The sequence below is a fragment of the Struthio camelus genome, chromosome 3, assembly GCF_040807025.1.
Source record: "Struthio camelus isolate bStrCam1 chromosome 3, bStrCam1.hap1, whole genome shotgun sequence".
Taxonomy (NCBI): Eukaryota; Metazoa; Chordata; class Aves; order Struthioniformes; family Struthionidae; genus Struthio; species Struthio camelus.
In genome coordinates, this window is record NC_090944.1 from 2,767,657 (window position 1) to 2,787,705 (window position 20,049).

At 54.6% G+C, this 20,049-nt stretch overlaps 1 protein-coding gene across 1 annotated transcript in view; it reads left to right on the plus strand.

The window, feature by feature from the left end:
* LOC138066503 (otoferlin-like) overlaps positions 1-17,346 on the plus strand; it is a 109,850-nt gene extending 92,504 nt beyond the window's left edge. The window contains 14 exon segments of the mRNA XM_068936371.1: positions 372-438; positions 2,808-2,959; positions 4,748-4,882; positions 5,678-5,815; positions 8,063-8,190; positions 8,765-8,935; positions 9,494-9,653; positions 10,450-10,593; positions 10,812-10,933; positions 13,175-13,276; positions 15,117-15,358; positions 15,910-16,088; positions 16,295-16,395; positions 17,166-17,346. Of these exon segments, the coding sequence (XP_068792472.1) occupies positions 372-438; positions 2,808-2,959; positions 4,748-4,882; positions 5,678-5,815; positions 8,063-8,190; positions 8,765-8,935; positions 9,494-9,653; positions 10,450-10,593; positions 10,812-10,933; positions 13,175-13,276; positions 15,117-15,358; positions 15,910-16,088; positions 16,295-16,395; positions 17,166-17,346 (2,022 nt within the window).
* Positions 17,347-20,049: the final 2,703 nt, after the last annotated feature.

Genomic DNA, 20,049 nt, shown 5'->3' on the forward strand with positions numbered 1-20,049 from the left:
GTGCTTTAGCTGTCAATAGGCTGTTCTTGCAGAGACCGGGGTAGCCTTGTGGCCAAAGGCTTGGGGCCATGCTGCTTTTCTCGCCAGCCTTGCCTGACTGTCAACCAGGCTTTCACCTGGCAGAGCTGAGCAGGATTTCTCTTCCTTGAGTGTACTTATTTTGTGTCTCGTTTGTATTCAGAGCACAGTTATTTAGCAGCGTCACTGTTGAAGACTGTGTTGAACAACTTTGATTTCTCCAGTTTGGCTAGATCCTAGCTCCCTGCTCAAAGGAGAAAGGGAGAGCTGCGACCCCTAAGCTAGGCACTTTCAATGAGCACAGAGAGCTCAGTGCAACTGGCCACTCGTTGTTCATTTTGTTTCTCCCCCAGCAACTTTGGCAGCAGGAAGCAGCCGCAGCAGAAGCGGAGGAGGAGGAGGGAATGGAGACTGCTGAGGGTGAGCTGTTTGCAAGCAAGGGAGGAAACGGGGCAGGGAAGGGTAGGACCAGAGTTCCTTTTGGTGCTTGGGCACCCAATTCCGAGCATGCAATTGCTCTTCTGCTCAATCAGATACTCGTGCTGTGTTGCATATCTCCAGGCAGGATCAATTTTTGTGAATGCAGACCTGGTATGGATTGTGTTGGGCTGACGTATCAGGCTGCAAATGCCAGGGGACTCCCAGTCCGAGTGTGGCATTGTGGCAGCCTCCAGCTCATCCCTGCTGGAAGGAAGGCTGTGTGGAGGTAATGAGATTAGTGACTAGGATCTGTGTTATTGACTGAAGGCATTTTTGTGCCTTCAGAAGTTAGTAGTCGCATCCCCTTGCCCATGCGTTTATAGAGCTGCAAGGCTGTGTGCTCAAAGTCTATTGAGAACACCAAGGCACAGATACGTTAATATCGCATTTGCAGGGTTTTCCCTCGTCACCATGAGGGAGGCTTTATGGAGGCCTCCTTTTGCCCCAGTTTTGCCAGGGAAGAGTCCACTAGGCAAGATGTTTGGGATCCATCTAACCTGACTGCTTTTATCTTCAGTGTAAAGCTGAAGAGTGATCTTTTTAAAAAAAAAAAAAAAAAAAGTGTAATCTGGAAGTGTAGTCTGTGTTCTGGTTTTCTAGAATGGGCAGTAGAGAAAACTATGCCTTTCAGGGCCAGTTCTCTGACCTATTTTAGATACTGTCCTGAGATGAAGTGTGCCCTGAGTGTGTTTTTCTCTCAAGGAGTCTGGGGGAGAGTAGCTCAGATGGGGCATTGCAGATGCCTCAAGCTGGGTGAGGCCAATTTCATACCAAGAGTACTATGGGCTGTGAACATGAGTGAGCTGGGACCTGCTGTCCAAGGGTGACCTTGTCCACCCTGCAGGCTCTCTGGCAGTCCCTGGTAAGCAGGGCTGGTGAGTGTTTCCCTGAGGAGCCATGATTGGCCAGCTCAGTCATGAAGACTGAGATGGGAATGGGCAGAGGGAGAAGGTTAGGAGCCTCTGCGTAGGGGCTCAGCAAAGGGCCACCCTATGGACTAAATGGGCAGTGGAGTAAAGAAGGGTAGCAGCAGATAGCACTGAGTTCCCAGCGCTGCCTGCTTCCCCTGCTCTCCATAGGTCGTGAATTCAGAGGAGAGGGGGTGGTTGTCCTGTTCATGCAGACTCCATTAGGTGGGAAAAATAGAGAGTCTGGCTTCTGTTGGAAGACTAGCCTTTGTATCATGAGAAAGATGAGGCCAGGTGCTGCTGAGCTTGGCGATGACTCTGAGCAGCTTCTGCCTGGGCTTGCTGTAGTAGCAGAGCTGTTGGGGGGGGTGTCCTTGTATGCCTCCTCGTTCTGTCAGTCATTCTGAGCAGGGTTCACTTTCCCCTTTTACACTGCCCTTCCTTCCTGCTTTCCTCTTCCACATTAAAGGTTTATCTGTTGTCATCTGTCTGTTCTCATCTGCCTTGCGCAGCAGCCATGAAAGCTGGCGGGATAGAGGCAGTGAGGGCTGGGGATTGCACATGAGTGGGAGAAGCGTGCAGTGTTGTGCAGCCTCCTTTGAGCATGCCTTTCTAGGTAGACTGTACTGTGTCCTTGGCTGGTGACTGCTCTGAAGAGAGCGAGATCGTAAGAGCCTGTTGTTGCAGCTAGTCATTGGCGTCACCCTTGAAGAGCAGCAGTCTGTGCTTTGGCACTGAGCTTCAAGCATTGTCACCTCAGCCACACCTAGGCAGGGGTTTTGCTCTGCAAGCTGCGCACATGTCAGGGGTCTAGGCACAGGAAGTATTCTCTTCCATGGGCGCACCTAGCAGGGCCCAGCCAGGTGCCCTTGATGTTTTTCACTCCCTTCTCTTTTCTCCAACGCCATTGCTGTCAGCTTCAAAGGACGTAGCGGAGACCAGAGTGAGATGGGGAAATGAGCCCTTCAGGGAAGACTGGGAAGGGTGTTGTACTAGCAGCCCAGCAGGACAAGTGGAAAGAAGACAAGAAGGTGCTATGGGCAGGATCAGATATTTTCAGTGCTGTTGAAACTAGGCAGAGCCTAGGCTCTCAGTCCATGTTTCGTAGTCCTCCAAATGACTCCTGCTCGGGTCAACTGTGGGAGTTCCCTACGCGGAGATCTGTGGGCTCCTGGAAATGCTGTGAGCTGGGTAGCAATGGCCAGAGCTGAGGAAAGAGAGGAGAGAGGTTGAAGGGTTTCTGTGGGACTGAGATGGGAATTGCAGGCAGTAGCAGCTGTCAGCTTTCATGTTCCTCTTGTTTGAGTGCCTGTGATCGTGTTCCCCCTTCTCTGTCTTCCCCTGCTCCACCTCACCCTCGTTTCCATCTCCTCCATCCCCATTGCTTCCCCTTGGACTCAGAAATCAAACCGGATGACTCTCCCATGAAAGGCTCCAAGGGTCAGGCAAAGAGCAAGAAGTCCAAGGCACCCAAAGATGATAAGAAGAAGCAGCAGCAGTGAGCCGCTGAGCTTCCTGAGAAGCAGAACAAGCGGAAGATTGATGAACTGAAGGTATGTGTGTTGGCAGGGGGAGGAGGAGGCTCTGCCTGCTCAGCAGCAGGATGGAAGTCAGATCCTAGCCATGTGGAAAACACAGTAGGATGGATCAGCCCTGCTGGATGCATCTCACCTGTGTGAGGGGTATCTAGCACTGGGTGAGATGTGCCTTGGGACTGTCAAATTCTCTGCATAGACGGAGAGTTCAGGGTAACTAGCTTTGCAGGAAAGGACCTGGGATCTTGGGGACAGGAAAAGTCAGCAGTGAACCCTTCTAGCAGTGAAGGCCAAGTGCATGCTGGGCTGTGTTAGCAAGAGTTGGCCAGCAAGTTGAGGGGAGGGATTCTTCCCCTCTTTCTGGCACTTGTCAGATCCCTTCTGGCTTCTCTGTCCTGACTGGTGCTCCCCAGCACAAGGAAGACACTGACCTACTGCAGTGAGTCCAGTGGTGGAAGCCACCAGGCTGGTCACAGGTCTGGAGGACGTGGCATACAAGAAGAGGAAGAGGCTGAGAGCTGGGTTTGTTCAGCTTGGAGAGGAGAAGGTGATTGAAGTTGAGGAGGGGGATTGAATTGTCATCTTCAGGTACCTGATGGTACATGGCAGGGGGATATGGCAGAGGACAAAGGAGAGTGCAGAAGGAAATGGACGCAAGATGCAGCAAAGGAAATTCCTGTTGGACATAAAGCATCATTTGTTTCCTACAATGAACTGATTCATCATGAGTGTGCTGCAACTTTGCAGAGCTCTCCGTCCTTGGAGACATAGGAGCTTGACCCTGGGCAAGCTTCTCTAACTTTGAATGCCAGCGGTCCCTTCCCACCTCGGTTCCCATATGACTGTATGATTTGCCCATCCAGAGATGCCCCCATTTGATCAGGCAGCTCCCATGTTCAGCCAGTGGATGTCTAAAGCTCCTGAGGTGACTGGCATCCTGAGTGCCCAAACAGCTGCTGTATGTGGGGCTGAAACCCAACATGCCTCATGGCAGCAGGAATCACAGCCATCACTGTATGTAGTTCTTGGAGGGGTTTGTCCCACACAATGCAGCTGGAACCAGAAGTACTTGCAGGAATTACAGGGGAGAAAAAACCAAAGGTGGGGGGAGCTATGATTTGCTCTCTGTAACTGCACTGAAGGATCAGGTAATCGTGTAGCTTAATGAGTAGTATGAGAAAGGCATCAACTTGGTCTTGAGAGTGGAGGAAGATGTTTTAAGTTGGTGAGAACACCCTCCCCACGGTGGAATCAGAGTCTACAGCTATAGTAGGAGATGGATCAGGGCCAGGCATTGCCCATCAGCAACCCAAACCAGGACCCTGGCGCCAGGGCTCCAGGCCAATGTGCCCAGCCCCATCCCACTGCTGGGAATAGCCTGGGGCAAGGCTATCCCATGGGCAGTTTGGATGAGCCCTGGGTGGGGGAGAGCTTCCTGTGGGCCATAGCTAGCCTGGCCAAGACTCAGTGCAGGAAAGGGCCCTGGTTCAGGTTAGTGGTCCATGGACTTTACTGTATTATAATCTGTGACTCTGGGCCTGAGAAGGAATTTGAACCCAGATTATACACGTAAGGGGAATAGCTACACAGCCCATTCAGGTGAGGTTCCCTCCTATACATGATCAGTTTGGGAAGGTGCTTATGTCATCAAGGTCTGACCCAATGACCTGGAGATCCCTTTGCATCCTAGAGAATTAGTCACTGGGAACGGTGATGTCCATGATCTCTTTGATTGTCCTTGGGTAACCATTGGATCTTTTTTTTTTTTTTTTTAAACTGCTCCCCTCTAATTTTGTGTCATCACAGGTCTTCAACAAAGAGCTGGAAAGAGAGTTTGATAACTTTGAGGACTGGCTGCACACCTTCAACCTGCTCCGTGGAAAGACCGGGGACAATGATGACGACGCAAGAGAAGAGGAGCGGCTAGTGGGGAGGTTCAGAGTGAGTGTGGCTGCTGAGTTGGGTCAGGGCAGGGACAGCTTGGGAAAGGCTTGCCTATAGGGTTCTCTCCTTGAAGGTGCATTAGCTGAAAGGAGGTTGGATGTAAGAGAGACCAATTTGCATTGACTCAACCACATCTCCTTGCAGGGGAGGGTAAGCCTCCAAGGATAGCCCCAGGAGTCAGATGGCTTCACAGAGTGCATTGCAGAGGGCAGTCCTTTGCAGCAACCAGATCTTTTGTGATTCCTACAGAAGGCCAAGGGCAAAGCAGATCCTCTTTATCACCCGCTGTGGATATAAGTCATGCCTGGAGTTATCTTTGCAGACTATTTTTCACCAATAGCACGGAGCTGCCTGCCATGTTGCACCAATGCATGCAAGTTAAACTCTTGCTGGAGGGAGTGATCAGACGGTCAGGGAGCATGGAGATGAACTGTGTTTCACGTGGTAGTTCCTGGATTTCCCAGCCCCTGCCTTGACAGCACCTTTTATTTCCATTGCTCCTGGTTTTCTGCCAGTTGTATTCCTGGAATTCCCTGCCTGTGAGCACCTTGCTAGTCTGATTCCTCTGCAGGTGTCCTTCACGTTGTCCAGTTGCTCTGCTCAGGGTTGTATCCTCTGCAGGGGGTGCTTGTGAGGCAGAGGAAGCTTCCAGACCTCGCCTGTCTACTACAGCGCAGGGCTAGAAACAAGGAGAGAAAGTGGGCTCTCAGGAAGGGTGGTTTGGGATGGGTCTGCTCGCTCCGAGCCTCGGGAGCAGCAGGACTACTGAGGCTGTGCACTCCCTTGTGCTAGGGCTCCATCTGTGTCTACAAAGTGCCGCTCCCTGATGATATGGGCAAGGAGGCAGGATACGACCCCGACTTGGGCATGTTCCAGGGGATCGCCAGCAATGACCCCATCAATGTGCTGGTCCGAGTCTCTGTTGTTCGGGTGAGTATAACCCATGTTGTATGCCAAGGCGTGATGCTGTGTTCCCTTACAGTGCTCGCACCCAGAGCTGGTGCTGAAGCTGCAGAGAAGTTGACTTTTAGTTCTTGGTGCTGTTGGTGCCAGCATCCACCTGATAGCAGATGGCAGCAAGGTCAAGGATGCAGCATGAGGACTAAAGCAGCTCACTGATGGGCCCTTGAAAGGGGCGTCTTCCTAGCTTTGTGCTCTCCCCATTGGGATACTAAGCCTGTGTGAGGTCCAGACACCTGGCCTACAGGATGGATGGAGGTGTCCGTTGTAGTGCTCAACTTCAGAGAAGAATTTGGATCAGCCCAGACTGCAAGACTCTGGTTCTTTACATAATAATCCCCACACCTCAATGAGGCATATGCTGAGCAAACCAGGAGGAGGCAGGGATTAGTAGATCTGGCTGAAGGGCCTGTCACCTTGTGGGACACATGCCGAGTGATAATCAATGTGGTCCAGCTAATGCCTGTCTCTTTATATGGAGTGCACTCTGGAAAAAGTCCTTCTTGACCTCCATTCTTATGTCAAGATAAGATATCTTGAGATATCTCCGCCCTGCTAGAAGCACCTGGGTGGCTCTTTGCCAACCCCTTGTCCCTGTTGTTTTATAAATGCAACCTACTTTCACCCTCGTTTCCCACTAACCTGGTTTCCCATCCAGTGCTACATCTCATTGCCCTGAGAAGGGGATAGCAGGTGAGATTGTGATTCTGTGATTGCAAAATCACTGAATGGTTGAAGTTGGAAGGGACCTCTGGAGATCATCTAGTCCAACTCCCCCTGCTCAACCAGGGTCACCTACAGCATGTTGCATAGAATTGTGTCCAGATGGCTTTTGAATATCTTCGAGGAAGGAGACTCCACAGCCTCTCTGGGCAACCTGCTCCAGTGCTCAGTTATCCTCCCAGGAAAGAAGTATTTCCTCATGTTCAGACAGAACTTCCTATGTTTCAGGTTGTGCCCGTTGCCTCTTGTCCTGTTGCTGGGCACCATGGAGAAGAGTCTGGCCCCGTCTTCCTGTCACCCTCCCTTCACATGCTTAGACTCATTGATGAGACTCCCCTCTCAGTCTTCTCTTCTGCAGGCTGAAGAGTAGCAGCGCTCTCAGCCTTTCGTCCTAGGAGAGATGCTCCAGGCCCTTCCTCATCTTAGTGGCCCTTTGCTGGACTCACTCCAGGAGCTCCATGTCTGTCTTGTACTGGGGAGCCCAGCACTAGACACACCACCCGAGGTGTGGTCTCAGCAGGGCTGAGGAGAGGGGGAGGCCCTCACCTCCCTCCACCTGCTAGCAACACTCTTCCTAAGGCTGCCCAGGGTACCATTGACCTTGTTGGCCACAAGGGCACATTGCTGGCTTATAGTCAACTTGTTGTCCACCAGGACTCCCAGGTCCTTCTCTGCAGAGCTGCTTTCCAGGAGGTCAACCCCGAGCCTGTCCTGGTGCCCATGCACCATGCACCAGGTTATTCCTCCCCAGGTGCAGGACCCTGCACTGGCCTTTGTTGAATGTCATGAGGCTCCTCTCTGCCCAACTCTCCAGCCTGTCCAGGTCCCTCGCAATGGCAGCACAGCCTTCTGGTGTGTCAGCCGCTCCTCCTAGTTTAGCATCCTCAGCAAACTTGCTGAGGAGGCACTCTGTCCTTTCATCCAGGTCACTGAGGAATAAGTTGAACAAGACTGGACCCAGTATTGACCCCTGGGGCACACTGCTCGTTATAGACCTCCAACTAGACTCTGAACTGGAGAGATGGAGGATACTTACCCCTGCTTGCGGGGGCTACTTACAGAGGCCCGTGGCCCTAATAAATCCATGGAGGGAAAGAGAGAGGCGGAGGGATGTCTTCTGGACATCTCAGTCAGGTTTCTGCTGAGGGTCTCTAGCTAGAGGAACCTGCGTCTTTCCACTGATGAGAGAGAAGCCAAAGGAGACTGTGACTATGTCTTTCCGAAGGGGACACAGCCACTTGGGCTTGACCTGAGTCAGCCCAGACCAACACACCTAGCCCCACTACATGCCTAGGCAGGGACATAGGTTAGCAGAAGGCAGGACTGATCCCTGGTTTAAATTGAGTCCCTATATTTAGGTGACCTTATAAAAGGACTTGGGCACATGGCTGTGGCCAGATAAGGCCAGCTGGTCTCAGGGATGGAGAATAGGGACTGTCCCTGAATTGTTCCCTAGCATTGACTGGGCTGACCTATCTTATCTTTTCCCTACAGGCCACAGAGCTGCCCCCAGCTGACATCAATGGGAAAGCTGATCCTTATATTGCCATCAAGCTGGGGAAGACAGACATCAAAGATGAGGAGGACTACATCTCCCAACAGTTGAATCCTGTCTTTGGCGAGTGAGTTGCCCGAGCCCTGTTACCTGTCTTCACCCTGAAGAGTGAGCGAAGCTCACCAGCCCTTGGGCCTGCACCCTACCCATCCCATAGCCCCAGCTTGGGGTCGAAAGATGGGACTGATCGCCCTGAACTTTCCTTGGGTGCAGTGTAGCTGTCCCCATTGAAGTCATCTGTCCTGCTTTGTCAGCAGTCTCGTCAACGCTGTCAAGAGTGTTGAAGAGCTATCCGTATCTGGTCAAGATAGGTGCCTACTTTAGGAAGCGCTAGGCCTGGACCCAAGTAACAGCATTGCCGGCTCTCCAGTGACACACACATTTAGTTTCAGGGCTATTGGGACATCCACGTCAAGCGATCCTCATGATCGCTCTCCCTTCTAGGGCTGCTAGTTCAGAAGCAGTCCGCGCAGAGAATTAGTGACAACACGTAAGCTGAATGTACTGCAGTGGGAGGTGCAATTAAACACTGTCCAGAGACTGGAGCAGACCCACCTCACCCATGCATGTGTCTTGAGCGCCATCCAAACCCTTGGATGGCTACAGCCTGTTCTCCCTCTCCACCCTTTCTCCCGCCACAGGTCCTTTGACATTGAGGCCACCTTTCCCATGGAGTCCATGGTGAGGGTGGCGGTGTACGACTGGGACTTGGTGGGGACCGACGACCTCGTTGGAGAGACCAAGATTGACCTGGAGAACCGCTACTACAGCAAGCACCGAGCTACTTGTGGGGTGTCACAGCCTTATGCCATGTATGAGCCAAGCTTTCCCTGTGCAACCTGGTGTCTGGACCCGTGTCAGTTTCATCTTCCGCACTAGGCCTAGATCTCCTGTAGGGATCTCCCTCTTTCATTGCCTGATGATGAGGGAATCTGTGCTGTGCCCTCAGTCTTAACGTGGGCTTTGGGACCAGCACAGTGGGGTAGCAGGAGAGCAGGTTGTAAGCAGGAGCACAGGGCGGTGAGGAAGGGACTGAGGGGCATTGGTAGGTCTGGATATAGAAATGAAGAGGTTGCTGAAATAGCAGCTGGGCCGGAGCAGCAGAACTGAGCATCAGTAGCAAAGTGGAGGGCGCTGGGGATTGCAGGTCTGGGTCAGCACAGAGTGAAGGGCCTGGGCTGGAAAGGTATCGGCAAAGCGTAGAGTTTGGGCACGGATGGCCCTACCTTGCTCTGCAGTTTGACATGTGGAGCCTCAGATCCTTCCCTGATGAATCCTGGCTCCTGAGGGGCAGTAACATTTGCGTTTCTGGCAGATGGAAACAAAAATTCCTTCTTCCTCCAAGTCTGACCTTGTGCTCTTGTTCACAGACATGGGTATAACATGTGGCGTGACCCCATGAAGCCTTCCCAAATGCTGTGCAAGCTGTGCAAAGAGGGCCAAGTGGATGGGCCGCCCTTTGGTCCAGGAGGAAGAGTGAAAGTGGCCACGAGGGTCTTCAGTGGCGCCACAGAGATGGAGGATGAAAATGGTACGCACCCCATGGCGTGAAGGTGGGGAGGGGAGCAGGGGCATGGGGTGTCCCCTCATCATCCAGAACTGAATCCCATCACCCCCTGCAGCATTGCAATGTCTCTCCAGCCACCCCCTTGTGTGGGGCCTGCGTTATGTCACCAGCTAGACAGTGTCTTATAGACGACCCAGGTTGCTGTCAGAGTTACTGGTGAGCATCCACGGCATGGCATGACCAAAGCTGCCTTTGAAACCTTCCTGCTGGCAGTTTATGGCAAAGGACCAATGCAGATAGCCCATCCTGGCCCTTGCAGGGCTTAGGAAGCCACTGTCCATATAGCTGCATCCCCAAACAATGGTTGTGTCCAAATCACTTGTATATGTGCAACACAGTTGAATGCAGACCAGGAGGGGTGCAGAGGAGGGGGGCAGCAGTGTCGGTGGATATAGAGCTTGTTGAGCGTGGGAAAATACAGCCTGGTAGGGGATCTGGACCTTCTCTGTGAGTGCCTAGGAGTAGAAAGGGGAGAAAGAGGAGTTAGGGAGTGTTGGTGCAAGAACAAAGGGGGCCCAAGGAGATGGAGAGGAGCAACTACTAGGCAGTTCTGCTGCCTTGAAGTTGGTAGGAGCTGGAAGAGGTAGCCAGCAGGAGCAGTGTGTGTGGCCTTGGGGAAGAGGATGTCAGCAGAAGTTTGCAAAGCCAGACTGGAGGTCCTGCTGTCAGTAGGAGGTTGGGTCCTGCTTGGGATTGTTTGCTGTCCCTGGTGTCTCTTCTGCCCAGTTCTCCACACTCAGTCCTCCCTTTACCCACACGGGACAGAAGAAGCAGGCAGAGGAGCGCCTAGCACTGACCGTGCTGCACCACTGGGAAGACGTTCCACGCGCAGGCTGCAGGCTGGTCCCTGAGCACGTGGAGCCGCGTCCATTGCTGAACCCTGACAAGCCGGGCATTGAACAGGTCCCCGCAGCCCAAGATCCGGGGGAAGGGCAGGGCCTGCTTAGCCTCCAAGCAGGGAGGAGAGACCTCAGCTGGGCAGACAAGCTGCAACCCCCCTTGTCATGGGGAGCAGTGGGGAGGGAGGCAGCCTACGAAAAGTGGCACTTGGACATAGCAGTCCTTAACGCTCGGCCTGTTGAACCCAGCTGACTAAATCTTCAATGCCTCTTCATCTTCAGCTGGCACCTATTTCATACCCCAAAGTCTCTGGGTCCCCTGCTTCCCCCCTGCCTGACGTGTTCCCCATGGATATGCTGGCACCAGGCCCTGCCATTGATATTTCCCCCAGGAAACCAAAGAAGTAAGGAATCTGCCAGCCAACAAACCCCAGGGAAAACCTGTGGCTGGGGCTGGAGCCCTGCTTCCCCACTCTTCTACTGGTTCTCCATGGCCCAGCTCAGCACAGCCATGTGCCTGGGACCCCCAACCAGACTGGCATGGCCAGAGATCCCAAGACTGGAGGCATCAAATGCTGTCTTCCGCTTCCCCACAGGTTGTGGAGCTGCCCTTGCAGGGTGCTTCAGTTCCCATCTGTTCAGTTCCCTGCAGCTCCTCACCTCTCTGTGTCAGTCTAGACGAGGAGTTCAAGTTGCTAGCTAGTGCCTGGTATGGGGAAGGGGGCAGACCAATGCAGCCAGCCCGAACGCAGCCCCAGGGGCAGGGGTTAGCCTAGGTCAGGGCGTCCACAGGCCCTTGGCTGGAGGGGAGAGTTTCCCAGTCTGGCTGGGGCTCTGGGCAAGGAAGGGCCCTGGCACCAGGCAGATCACTGGGAGAGACTTGGTAAAGGCAGGTAGGACAGAGCAGGCAGCAGACAGTGAACTAGAGAGCTCTCCTTCCCATTCCTGTCCTCTCCGCCTCTGCCCTCCGATGCTCAGCCCCTCTAGGAGTCCTTTAGACAGAAGGAAGACATTGCGTTCCTCAGCATCCATGCTAGGCCAATTTTATCCAGCTAGACTGTGTCCTTGGGCCCCTTTTGCCCGTCCCCGGGGGCTGGGATGCAGAGGCCGTATTTGCATCCTCGTGGGAATCTCTTGCACTCCTGTGCTCAGTCGACTGGTGTTTGGCTCCAAAGCACAATGAAAGTGGAGACAATTTCCTCTGATCTCCGAGGGCCGTAGCTTGGATGTGAAGAGCAGGGCAGGCAGCTGCAGGAAAGCTGAAGCCAGAGAAAGCTCTAGTTGCTGAAGCAGCCTGGAAAAAACAGAGGTTTATCTGCAATGCAGCCAGGGGCAGCCATGCTCAGTAGTGCCCCGTGTGCTGGAGTTGAGACATTCCTCCGGAGGGGCTGAAGGGAGGATTTCAATAGCCTTGAAAACACCAATGCACCCTTCCCTGTGGGGAAAATGGAGCAGGAAGGGCTATGGCTCTGGTCGCTCTGTTTTGGCAGGGATAAACGTGAGCTCCAGTCAAGTTACACATGGACACATCAGCCCATGTATGTCTTCACACGTGCACTGGAGAGCACCTGCGTGAGTGCCTGTGTCTGTAGGAAGATGCTGTATTTCAGCAAGGTTCTGCTGATGTATCATCCTCGGGATTTAACGCAGCTCCCCCCTCTTTGCCAGGAGTTTCAGCATGTAACACGAGCTGACGGTGTGGCCTGTTAGCTCTGAAGAGCATCCCTGTGTTGCTTGGACAAGTGCTAGGTGCTATAGAGGAACAGCACAGAGAAAGCCCCCCCCTGCCCTCCCCCGTAACAGGAGCAGACCGGAGGGTGCTGGTACTGAAGATGGCAGGAATCTCACAGTTCCACAGGAGTCCCTGGCACTTGCAGCCATGTGATGTGATTGTGGCCACATGGCTGCCTTTCTCTGCCACTGTCTTCCAGTCCTCTTCTAGCCCATCCACACTGCAGCTGCTTCCAGTTCAAGGAAACTGGCTTCTGCTTTTCCTCTGGCAACTCCCACGGGAGCTGGTTTATCCATCAGCACAATTCCCAAGTGAACCGAGTGTGGCTGGGAAACCCCAGTTGCCTGCACACCAAAGGCAATGCTGGGAATATCTTACAGGCTCCAAACTTGCTGGAGTCCTAGGAAAGGCAGTGATGCCCGATGAAGTGACTGGGACACAAGAGCAGGTAGAGCCTTTGGAGCTGACTTCTGAAGGCAGGGGAAAATTGTCCTGTGTTTCCAGGAGGGTGGCCCAGTTGGGTAAGGTGGGGAAATGAGGAAAAGAGCTGTCTTCAGACTGTTTTGCAGGGCCAACAGACCCGCATTGTAACCACAAATGTACCTGAGACTAAGGCTGTGCTGTCTCCTAGAGCCTTTGGCTTGGGCCATGCAGCAGTTCAGAGTAGATGAAGGTAAAAGTCCCTTTGTTGCTCCTCTGACCCTGCCTAGGCTGCCTCCAAGCTGAGGCACCATTTCCCTCTGTGTTCCTGCCCTGTTGGTCAAGACGGCTGCGAGAGAGCCCTGCAGTTGGCGTTCCTGGCCCGTTTCCTGCAGCATCATCCCATTCCCTTCTGCCCACCCCATCTCCTCCTGCCCCTTCCCTCTGTTCCCCCCTCTGTGCCTCACCTCCTGGTCTCCCTTCCTGCTGCCAGATATGAGCTTAGAGCGATAGTGTGGAGCACAGACGAGGTCATCCTGGAGGACGATGACTACTTGACTGGCGAGAAATCCAGGGACGTTTTTGTCAGCTGGGTGTGTACGATGTGGCTGGCCAGTGCCACCACTTCCACTTCTCCTCGAGGTGGGGTCCTGGTGCTCACTTAGGCCCCAGGGCTGGTTTTGGAGAGGGGGGGTTCTGTGATGCAGCTAGGAAGGGTTTCCCCATGGGGAGGGCCAGGTGGTGCCAGTGCTGCTGTTATGTGCTGTGCTCTGTCTCTGCCTCTGTGTCTCTCTTGCTGGCTGCTTGACCTACTGTGTGTGTCTGTCTGTGCTGCCTGGCCTGGTTGCCCAGCTTTGAGCTGCAGGTCATTATCTGGAACACGGATGAGGTGGTTTTGGAAGATGATGCTTTCCTGGTGGGAGAGAAGATGTCTGTCGGGGGTAATGGCCGAGGTCTTGCTGCTTGGTCCCTTCAGGTTATCTGATCTCAGACCGCACTGACCCTCCCCATATTCAGCATGGGGCAGATGGTACCTGTGGACCATCTCTGAGTGAGCCCTGGCCCACGACTTACCTTAACGTGCTTGTGAGTCCCTTTTCTCCTGTCCTCATATAGCAGGGCTCTGAGACTGGCCCTCAGCATGGGCTCCGCCAAATTTGGTCCCCAGATTTCCCTTTCCCGTCCCTGCGGAGCTGCCTGAACTGTCCTGCTTCAGCAAGAGTCGATTTGGATTTCCCAGATCCTTTCATTCATTTTAAATTGACACGCACAGGTTAAGATGCAACTAGATCATAGCGCAATGTGCAGCAGGCAAGAAAACAAGCTTTCTCCAAAGGCTTAAACCCTATGTCATGGCAAAGAGGCATGAGGAGGAAGGTCAGATTAGTGTAGCAGAATCTAAGGCTGATGGCTGACATCACAGCATGCAGTGACTTCCCACAGCTCTGCTAAACTGCTCACTGCTTCCCAAAAGCTACCCTGAGCTTTTGGGCCAGGTCTCCTCGTCTTGCACCTCATGCTGCTCTTGGAGAACGTGTTCCATTTTCTATGTCTGGTCCTGTTTGCAGAGTGCAGTGGAGGGTTGTTTAGGGCAGTGCATGCAGTGCCTGCCTCGGCATTCCCAGTGCCATGCTGCACAGAGGGCAGGTGCCCTTGGAGCGATGAACTTTAACATGCTGGCAGGACCCATGCTCTCTCATGCCGTTGCTGCATACTGGCAGGCGTGTGAAATTTGTGTCTGTGTACATGTGCGTGAGGGGGACAAGGTCTTGTCACTGTCTGTTTCAAGGCCGGTAAGTAGGTGGTTTATGCATGGGTGGCTTTTCTGTGATGACTCTGAATCTGAAACGTGAGAGGCCTTCCCTTTGTGCTTGGGGTGGGATTGCTTGCCCTGTGTGTTTTGCAGGGCAGAGCGGGAGTGTCAGCATGCTCAGAGGCCAGGGGAACAACCCTGTACTAAGTGTCTAAGCACGGACCCACATCCCTGCTGGCTGCAGCCCCTCAGGACCAAGAGACTCACACAAATCTGAGAGTTCCCTGAGGAACAGAGGTGTCCTGTCATGTCGAAGAAGCTGAGGAACATTCATAATGCTCCTTCCAGCAAGCTCTGCTCCAGACTTCCCAGCAGTGCTGCCTGCTCCTTTCCATCTCTTGAACATCCCCCTGCCCAGAGAAGGACCCCGATAACCAGCTTGCATGTTGCTCCCTCAATCAGCCTGTTCCCTCTAGGGCCCTCATGCCCATGTTGTCTCTTGGCAAGGCTGACATGGTGATTTGAGCAACCCTAGCCCATTGCTCGTTACTCTTGAGTCCTTCCAGTGTGTCCATGCCTTGCTGGCCTGGAGACATGCCAGCTGTATGCGCAGGATGGCCCTTTGCCCTCTCCTCCCTCCTGCTAATATGTGCCACCCCTCTCATCCCTCTGGGCCCTGCAGGTGGCTGAAGGGCCAGCAGGAGGACAAGCAAGACACACATGTCCCTTACCCCTCACTCACTGGCGAGGGCAACTTCAGCTGGCGCTCCACCTTTCCCTTTGACTACCTGATGGCAGAGAAGAAGATGGTCAACTCCAAGAAGGAGTCTATGTTCTCCTGGGATGAGACTGAAGACAAGCTCCCTGCTCGCCTCACCCTGCAGGTCTGGGATGCTGACCACTTCTCAGCCGACGATTTCCTCGGTAAGAGGGGAGGGCCAGCTGAGCTGGGGTGACAGGGAAGCTGGAGGGATAGGGGGAGGTTACATGGCTGATGGAGCAGGAAGGCATGTGGGATGAGACAAGGTTTATGTAGGAACAGATCCTGGAAGGACAGCCCTGGTCTTTAAGCCAATTGTGTCCTACAAATGCCTTTGGATGCTGCAGGTAAGAGCAGTTAGGCTAAGAGGCCTTGTCTTCATGCTGCTGTTCAAAGGCTGCTCCTGTAGCAAAGGCATTAGCTTTTTCCCTTAGGTGCCTGTCTGGGAGCTCTATGCCCAAGCTAGTTTTGGAGTGCAGGGTGGCTGGAAGCCGTGGGCAGATGTTTGAGAGGGTGAGAGGAGGTGGGGACGTGACCCAAAAAGCAGGCTATAGTGGAGAGATCGGAGGATGCATGGCCGTAGATGTGTGGGAGGATGCCAGGACACACAGCTCAGAAATGCTCGCCAGGGCAGGAAATGTTGGCCCAGCCCGCCTCCAGCCAAAGACTCACAGTTGAGGGGTGCCACCATGTATCCTTCCCCCTCTCCTACCAGGAGCAATCGAGCTGGACCTGAAGCGCTTTCCCCGGGGAGCTAAGACTGCAAAGCAGTGCAGCATGGAGATGGGGACAAATGAGGCAGAGCTGGCCATGGTTTCCCTCTTCAAGCAGAAGCGAGTGAAAGGCTGGTGGCCGTTTGTGGCCAGGGATGAAAACGATGAGCTGGAGATGACGGCAAGGATGGGGAGAAGCGGGGGGATTTTCTGTCCTGGGGAGTGCATCCTCTGTGTACACGGAGGCCCCTTTGCAGAGCTCCTTCATGCCTGCCTCTGCTACGTGGGGCCCCCTCTGCTCACCATGTCGCTGGCTGGCACCGTCTCTGGGGCCGGCGGTGGAGAGCGTTGCCCATGTCTCAGCAGGCCTCTCTCTGCTCCCTGCAGGGAAAAGTTGAAGCTGAACTACAGCTCCTGAGAGCAGAGGAGGCAGAGAAATCGCCTGCTGGGCTGGCTCGCAATGAGCCTGACCCACTGGAGAAACCCAAGTAAGTAGGAGACGCCTCTCCCCCAGCAGATGCCTGGATTTGTGGGAGATGCTGCGTCGGGTGGTTCCCGGGGAGGTAGCCAGGCAGGGGAAGGTTAGAAAGGGGTCACTTATCTGGGGATGTAGGAATGAGGGCTGCGGGCAGGGTAAAAGGGGCAGAGTCACCTCTCCTGGTTCATTCCAGTGCCCTCTATTTACTTCCCTGCCTTTCCTTAGTCTCTTCCTTCTCTCCCTCCCTTCCTAGCTCCATCCCCCTTTCCCAGCCTCCCACCTCTTCTTCCTCCCCTCTGGTACCCGTTGCCAGGACATCAGCTTCATCAGGACCCCCTCCCCCACCCCCCCCACTCAAGTCCCTGCACTCCTTCTGGGACAAATTCTGCTGGCTCCTCTTGGAAACCCTCCTGATCCTCAAGGTCAGGCTCTTTCACTGCGTGAAGGGTTATCCAAGGAAGGAGATCGTGAGCTCTCTGACAGTGCCCCTCTCCATTGCCAGCTGGGCTTGTAAAAGGAAAGTCAAGGCTGTGCCAGGGTGCGAGCAGACTGTGGTGAGCCGGGGAGGATCATGCACTTGGGCAGCCACAGGAAAGCCACATCTGGGTGGGGATGGTTGCTGTGGCCCCAACCCAGAGAGAGCCTGCTGCACCCTGGAGTGGCTGGGTGGGACACAATGCTGCCGCTGCATTGGCTCACATGTTGGTTGTATTGCTTGTTGTGCCTGCCCTCCCTTTCTGTGGCCATGGCATTCATGACAGATGCTTGCTTCCCCAACAGCCGCCCAGACACATCCTTCATGAGGTTCCTCAACCCCCTCAAGTCCATCAAATACCTCACCTGCACCCGCTACAAGTGGCTCATCATCAAAATAGTGTTGGCCCTGCTGCTCCTCATCCTGCTGGCCCTCTTCCTTTACAGCATGCCAGGCTACATGGTCAAGAAGCTCGTGGGAGCGTGAAGCAAAGGGGCCACCCCCACACGCCTAGCCCAGCTCCACCGCCTGCCCCAGCCCCATGCCCTTCTCCTCGCCTCTGCCTTGCAGCAACCTTGAGGGACATCTCCTCCCTGCTGCTGTGCCTCCTATTTTGCGTTTCTGCTTTGTGGATCCCTTTCTTGGCTTTACTCTCAGAGCAGTGGGGTTGGAGAAGGCCTCTGGTCCCCAGGCTGTCCTGTGTCCCTCACCTGGGCTGGCAGAGATGCGTGGCTGTCTACTCTGGGTCACCCGTGCTGTGGGTCCCAGATGCCTTGACCCACTGGGGGCAGAGGTCGGTGCCCCCTCTGGGCAGCTCAGCTCCTCTGCCCCAGCAGAAAGCAGAGGGAGCACTAGGGTTGCGTTGCTGGAGCTGTGGGAATGCTGCCTAAATGCTTGTTCACAGGACACGTTAAAAGCAGTCATGAACCAGTGACGTGGGGCAGAGCAGCCAGGGCTTGCTGGGAGCACGCCAGCCCCTCGGGCTTGGGGACAAGGCACAGAGCAGCCCCAAAGCCTGGCCTCCATGCCAGCACTGCCGCTGCCCCCCTCCTAGCCCTGAAGGTCACTGCCCCTGACTGCAGGGGCTGATGCCACCACAGGGCACGCCAGCCACCCTGCCCCAACAGCAGTAGAGACTTGGCAGAGCCCTTGGGCTCTGCAAGGGGCAGACTGGGCTGCCCCATCCCCAGGAAGGCAGATTTCCAGCAGCTCAAGCATCTTTCTAAGGCCACTGAAAGCAGCAGTGGTGGTGGGACTTGCCTGAAGGCTCCCATGGAGCCACGTTCTCTGGTGCAGTGTGAGCTCAGCGTGGTCTGCTGGTTTACCTATTTATTTTGTGCTGACCACTACTTCTTGGGGCTGGGGCTTTTCTTGCTGTGTATATTGGGGGAGGGAGGGAAGGTCTCTTTCTTCAGCCCACTGCAATATTAAGCTGTTGAAGATCCACCTTTCTCAGCTTCAAGTGTGCAAGACCCTTACTCACTACCTGGGGAGCTCTTGGGGTTGTTTTTAGGATGATGTTGTTTTGGTTTGTCAATAAAAGTTGGTTTAAGCTCTTCCAGAAGAGCTGCTGTCTGCCACTGCCCTCTGTTACCCAGCCACACGTGCCCTGGGGGTTCACTTCCAGCCCCGAGCACAGATTGGACCCCCCAGGGCGGAGACCCCTTGCCCACTAGGCTGTGGACATATATACCAAATGCCACCATAGACTCGAGAATAGTTTATGTGGTCAGGGACCTGTGCCGATCTTCGAGTGCAACCGCGCTGCTTGAAGCTTGGCCAGCTGGAGCAGCTTGCTCATGGTCATGTCCAGTCAAGTTTGTATTCTCTACAAGAATGGAGACGCCACGGACTCTCTGGGGAACTCATTGCAGTGTTTAACCACCCTCACAGTAAAGAAGTATTTTCTGATCTTTAAGTGCAATTTCCTGTATTTCAGTTTGTGCCACTTGCCCCTTGTCCTGTCATTCAGCATCACTGAGAGGAGTCTTGCTCTCTCTTCTTTACTCCCCCTCCCCAATCACATACTAAGATGATCCCCCAGAGGCTTCTCCTCTCCAGGCTAAACAGTCCCAGCTCTCTCAGGCTCTCCTTGTCTGACAGATGCTCCAGTGCCTTAATCATCTTCGTTGCCCTTTGCTGGATTCACTACAGGAGCTCCGTGTGTCTCTTGTACTGGGGAGTGCAGAACTGGACACAGTACTCCAGGTGTGTCCTCAGCAGTGCTGTGTGGAGGGGAAGGATCACCTCCGTCGACCTGCTGGTAAAGCTCTCCCTAATGCAGCTCATGATGCTGTTGGCCTTTCCAGCTTTGGAGTCGATTGGCCCCAGCCTGTATTGGTGCATGGAGTTGTTCCTGCCTGGCTGCAGAACTTGGCATTTCCTTCTGCCCCACGCTGGGCTTCGAGTTTGTGCAAAGCTGAGGGTGCTGCTCTAGTGGTGGCTGCAAGGCCTGGATCACCCTCCAGCAAAGCAGATCAGGGATGCTGCTCCTCGGTGCCCTCCAGTGCTTGGCCTTGCAGCCAGGGTTTGTGTGAGAGCAGCGTCAGGTGGGGCCTGGGGGTGCCCTGGCAGACCAGGTGTGTGGAAGTGATGTGGCCATGGCATCACAATGCCGGGGTCTTTCTGGAGGTGGGGCTGGGGGAAGTGCCGCTGTCACTTTGCCTGCGAGCGAGCGAGCGAGCGAGTGTGCGAGCGAGTGCGCGAGCAGGTGGAGAGCGTGGTGTTGAGCTGGGGCGAAGGAGCGAGGCAGCGGGGTAAGAGGTGGCTCCTTCCGTCTCTCTGCAGTCTCTCCTCCCCTCGGGGCGCTCTCCCTGGCTTTGTCGCCCCCCCAGCGCCCACCACCCGCTGCACGCTCCCTCGGTGGGCACAAGTGCCACAATCAGGCAAACGTCCCCGCCGCGAAGCCCAGCCACGCTCGGGCACCATTCTGCGCCCTTGCTGCTCACGACCCGCTGTCCCCGCGTCACACGTGGGAAAGCAGCGGCGGGAGCGGGCAGCCGGGCAAGGCCGACGGAGTGAGGGCACCGTGCCCTGCTTTTTGCAGAGTTGCTCTCGGCGGCCTTTGGCTCTTCTCCTGGTGTCAGATTGACGCTGTCGATCTTGGGGTGCGGAGGAGCGTGCACAGGGTGAGCCGCAGAGCAGAGCGGAGCGGTCAGGGTCGGGGGAGGTTGGTGGAGGGGCGTTGGA